Below are 5,591 nucleotides of genomic sequence, written 5' to 3'. Positions count from 1 at the left end.
AGGCTAGCTCTCACAAAGAAGAAAAACCATCAAACTCAGCAAATCCAGTTATTCTTCCCAATGTTACCAATCAAATAAATTTGCCCACTGCCAGGGTAGCAGAGTCAAGCATTGAACAGAGGTTGGGGGTGCGCCTCAGAGAGTCCTCCCTCTTGGAAACCAGAAGTGGGAAAAACACATTTTCTAATGGGTAGCCAGTTGAATATTACTTATTTATATCTAGTGCATACTACACTGAAGTTAAAGATTTGAATACAAGTTCATTAAGTACCATCAGTTCATCATGTAAAGCCATATTTCAGTGATCTACATCTCAAGGTGTTTCCTGCTTGGCAAAGAAATGATGCTTTTCTAATAAAGAGTACTCATTAAGGAATATATGAAGAGGTAAGATTCCATCTAATCGAAGTCAAGGATGTTGTGCCCGGAACTCCCAAAACAAACCATTTGGTATTTTTACTGTTATTTATGTTAAAATCATCTAGTTGTGTGTAAACTAGAACAAGTTTTTAGGACTGCTTAAATAATTTTAACCGATAACTTTTTGCAGCAGGCTTACAAATAAATCTAGAGAATCTATTTAAGCCAAAACAAAACAAACAATATCGTGTTCTGTAAAGTCTCATCATGATAAACTGTAAAACTTTAATGTATTACTAGATCTCATTTAAGTAGTCTATCATCTTTTAACATTAGATTATTTTTCATTACATAGAACTTTAAATTACAATGCTTCTTTTGAATTGATCCATATGATACAGTTTAAAGCCAAACAGACTTGGTTTATTTTGCATTATTTGTCCTACAACAGTAGTGTTTCACTTAAATTTTATGGAGAATCAAGAACATGACACTATACATCCAGCTTCCATAATGCCAAATTTATAAACTGTAAAGAATCCACAATTTTAAATAATACTTTCCCACATCCTTTGCTGGTATTACTTGTTGAAATGTCTGAATGAAATTAGACCCCAAGTACCTAAAGGTCACTGAAAGATTGTCACCAGGAGAATGCTCGGTCGGAGCATTGATGATAAAGAGATCACCTCCTCAGTGGTGCCCTAACTTGGAACTCACCGTGGGTCTCTGCAGGCCAGAGAACAGCAGCAGGAGAGGAAGCTGAGCTTGAAGGAGCCAGAGTCCCATCACAGGAGCTGCAGTGGTTGGGAGAAGGACCTTCCTGCATCTGTTGGTCAATGGACAGCATTTGTTTGTGTTAGAAGTACTTCTTTGTTCTTGCAGTTTCATCCTGAAATCAGTTCTGGGACTTCTCCTTTGGGCTTTTTGCAAGAGTCTCAGCAGGAACCTTCCTTGCTAATGTCTAGGTTGGGACCTCTGTTGACCACCAGTAACTAGCAGTTTTTCTGAGGGAAGAGATCAACTCCAACTTAACTGCAAAGCTGAAATAGCCAGACTTGTGTACCAAACAAGGGGTTCTAAAGTAAACTGAAGTTAGTTTCCAATTAAAAAAAAATTCCTTATCTAATCTGTAGGCGGAGGAATTCCAAATTCCAAAGGCCTCTTAATGGGTCAGGCTCAGCAGCTCAGCCTCAACTTTCTCAGGAAGGCAGAAGCGGCACACGCTGTACAGTATTTGGGGCCAAGTGGTATTATCTTGAGAGGCAACATTTCGTTGCGAACGATATGATCAGCTTGTGCAGGTTTTGGGAAGATGCCACCTCAAGGTGGAATATGATTGGCTTGTGGGGGTTGTTGGGAGGATACCAGCCTCATCTGGTGCTGCTGATTGGCCCAGTACACCTCATAAGGTTACTTAAAAAGTATCTCTCCAGTCACTTCCCTCTATAATCTGAACATCCTTCCTCTACTCCCAACCTCTGGGATACTTGTTTTTCTTGCAAATATTTTCCATTCACGCTTTCTGATTCATTATTTTACTGGAAAGGGAAACTAAATCCTGTTGTTGGAAATTCTGTTTTCTTTTAAGTACTCTAAAATATTTTTTTAATCTAAATTTTCTGATAATCACAGTAGTTCTGTCTCATTAAAAAAGTTCAGAATATCTAGAAAAGTAGAAAGGAGGAAACGAAATTACCCATAACCCATAACCTGGAGAAAGGTACTATTTAGAATTAGATTTTGGTTTTATACACATATATACTCATACATTCTAGGACTGAAATAATATAGTATGCAATTTTGCATACTGTTTTTTCCCTTAACATTTTAATGTAAGCACATTGTCACATGATTTAATACTTATTGAAAAGATAATTTTCTTATGTTTGTACAATATTCTACCGTAAATGCTACTCTGCAATGGAATATTATGGGATGGATCCATGGACTATACTGTCTTAGAAGCAGATTGATTAGTGAATAGAACGTGGACTCTTGAGAAAGACCTCAGTTAAATTTCTGATTCTATTACTCCTTAATGTTTGACCTTGGGCAAGGTCCTTAACTCCTCTGGTTCCTCATTTTCCTTACAGATAATAATAGTATGTACCTCGTTGAGTGCTTTGATATATTCATAATCCTTAAAACAGCATCAGACACCAAGAAACTGTTCGATAAATACAAACAATTATCAATTTTTATCAAAGATTATGTCAATTTTGTACTATTATAAGTAATATTTGTGGATGTGTTTTGGACATAAATCTTGGTGCCCTTCTTGCAATTTTAAGACACATTCTAGAGTTGCAACCGTTAACCAATAAAATGTATATCTTTGGACCTAATGGAAAACATGGAAGTGTGTGAAAATATCCCTTTAAGACTAAAAATTCTTAACATTTCTTATTATCAACTGTTAATTTGAGATATTGAGATGGCATGAAGAGAACTAGAATTAGAAAACTTGGATTATAGGTTTAATTCTACAGTTTGCTGGCTGAATTAACTTAAAAAAATGAGTAAGCTGTGCCAATATTCATTTTCCTCAACTTTATAGAGTTGTTAAAAGTAAGTAAGGAAGTAATAACTGCCTTTAGTTGAGAGAGTACTGTGCTTCAAGACCCTTTACTGTCTTATCTCAACCTTCAAGGCAACTGTGAAAAGGAGATAATTTAAACTTCACTTCATGAATATGTTTGTTGAGGACCTGCGAGATTAAATAACTTGTCAGTGATAACAGGCCCTTTCCTCTCACTCATGTGTCTCCAAAAACTTTAAAAGAGTATTACTGTCCTTTTATTACTGTCTACATAGATTTTGCTAATTTTTCTCATGTGACTGCCATTCCCAGGAAAAAGGCCACTAGGGGGCAGCAGGAACCTTTGTAACCTTTTCAAACAAAGGAAGAGCAAAAGGCAGGCAGGAAGGAGGGAGAGAAAGGAGAGAACGCCAGCGATAAACCGGTGGGGAAAGGACAGAGGTCTGGTGTGAGAGTGTGTATAGTTTTAAATGGAAATGAGAAAAAGTTTTCTGACAATGTTTAGAGCCACTAAAATATAGTCTTTTGCCTTGAGGGCTATTTCACGAAAGTTTTCATTTGATAATTTAATATTAGTTAATTTAGAGCCTTGGACTTACTCAGTTATTATTTTCTTGATGATACTCAATTCTTCAAAATGCAATCTAGACCTGAGGGGAGGCGAAAAAATGGTGTAGATGATAGAGGCTCTGTTCATCCCTCTGGTGACCACATCAAAGTTGTGACAGAAACAAGAGCAGCAGCAAGAAAAAATCACCTGGGATCTAGATGAACAATCCATACAACTAGAGAGAAATCCAAGAAAGCACCCTGCAATGGCAGAAGGTAGGACGGGGCGAGGATGTGAGGCTGCCAGGTCTGAAGCAACTGAGTGAGAGGGAGGCTGTGGCAGCGGCAGGGGCCGCGTCCGTGAGTGGATTTTCGTGGTGATGGACCTATTCTCTCTGAGCACCAGTGCGGATTCGGCTACACACAGAGGGCACCAGAGACTTACAGGGAGGCATCGTTGAACTGAGGGCTGAGGGGAGACTCTGTACAGAAGTACCGGCGGTATCCATTGTTCTCTACTGAGCCCTCCCTGCTCCCAGTGCACGGACACAGCACCGCCATAACCGAGTTGTCATCAAACTGGATAACAGAGGTCGCTCTGCCCAGAGGATTCCCTGAACCACCTCCCCCAACTTGCGGCCCCACCCAAGCCACATCCGCTTAAATCCTCAGTGAATCAGGTGCTCCTTGCTGTGCAGCACCTAGACTCACACTGGAGGCAGCTGGCCTCGGTTTCTGGCATGGATGAATCTTAACAGGTCCCCAGAGAGGCAGAGGCTTGGGCTAAGTTTGGTCTGCAGCTGAACTCCTCTCAGGACTGTGCCACTGGACACCTACTACACAAATCCATACAAATTAGACCAGAAGACTTAGGAGCTTTGCTTAGTACATAGAAACAGACATAGAAAGGCAGCCAAAATGGGAAGACAAAGAAGCAGAAACCATATGAGGGAACAGAACAGAGATCCAGATATAATGCAGTCAGGTAATCTAACAGATGCAGAGTTCAAAACACTAGTTATAAAGATGCTCAATGAACTTTTGGGAAGCCTAGATAAATTCAGTGAGAACATCAACAGAGAGATAAAAAAACATAAAAATGGAAATGGAAATTATAAAAGGGAACCAGTCTGAAATGAAGAACACATACATTATCTGAGATGAGAAGTCTATTAAATGGAATAAACAAAGGAATAAAGAAAGTGAATAAAGAAAAGGATCAAATGACCTAGAGGACAGGAAAGCCAAGGACACACAATCAGAATGGCAAGAGATAAGATGCCAAGACTACAAAAATAATTTAAGGAGCATATGGGACACTATTAAGGGTCCAAATATCCATCTGGTCGGTGTAACTGAAGAAAATCAAGATGTTGAACAGCTGTTTGAAGAAATAATGATGGAAAACTTTCCTAACCTGGTGAAGGAAATGGACATAAAACCCCAGGAAGCTCAGAGAATCCAAAAATCAGGGATCCAAAGAGGCCCACATCAAGACACATCATAATTAAAATGCCAGAGTTTAAGTACAAAGAAAGAATATTAAAAGCAGCAAGAGAAGAACAGATAGTTACTTATAAGGGCACACCCATAAGACTGGCAGCTGATTTCTCAAAAGAAACTATGCAGAACAAAGGGCTAGGAAAAAAATTTTCAACAGGACGAAGATCCAGGATCTACAATCAAGAATACTTTATTCAGTAAAGCTGTCATTTAGATAGGGTTGAAGGACAGATAAAGAGCTTCCCAGACAAAAATAAGCTAAAGGAATTTATCACCACCAAGCCAGTATTATAGGAAATGTAGAAGGGATTTCTTTAAGAAGAAAAAACATGTATTAAACAGGAATAAGGAATGGTAACAACTACATTCCTATCAATAAGTACCTCAAATGGAAAAGAATTAAGTGCTCTAATCAAAAGATAGAATGGCTGAATGGATAAGGAAACAAGACTCCTACATATGAAAAAGAAGGGAATGGAAAAAGATATTGCTTTGATGGACCTAGAAGGTATTTAAGTCAGACAGAGAAAGATAAACACTATATGATTTCACTTATATGTGGAATCTAAGGAATAAAAAGAACAAACTAATCAAAAACAGACTGACAAATATAGTGGACAATTTGATGACGGACAGA

General features: G+C 38.5%; 1 protein-coding gene across 2 annotated transcripts in view; it reads right to left on the bottom strand.

Moving 5' to 3' along the window:
- The window catches only part of ART4 (ADP-ribosyltransferase 4 (Dombrock blood group)), a 20,775-nt gene extending 18,998 nt beyond the window's left edge, over nt 1-1,777 (bottom strand). The window contains exon 1 of one of the 2 annotated variants that reach the window (XM_023520872.1): nt 1,190-1,777. In XM_023520872.1, coding sequence (XP_023376640.1) covers nt 1,190-1,251 — 62 coding nt within the window. In that variant the 5' untranslated portion in view covers nt 1,252-1,777. The remainder of the gene's footprint in view (nt 1-1,189) is intronic. The other variant, XM_011375972.2, reaches the window with a different exon arrangement.
- Between the last annotated feature and the right edge of the window lie 3,814 nt (nt 1,778-5,591).

This window comes from Pteropus vampyrus, unplaced genomic scaffold, assembly GCF_000151845.1.
Source record: "Pteropus vampyrus isolate Shadow unplaced genomic scaffold, Pvam_2.0 Scaffold283, whole genome shotgun sequence".
Taxonomy (NCBI): Eukaryota; Metazoa; Chordata; class Mammalia; order Chiroptera; family Pteropodidae; genus Pteropus; species Pteropus vampyrus.
This window is presented reverse-complemented; position numbering and strand designations above follow the sequence as displayed.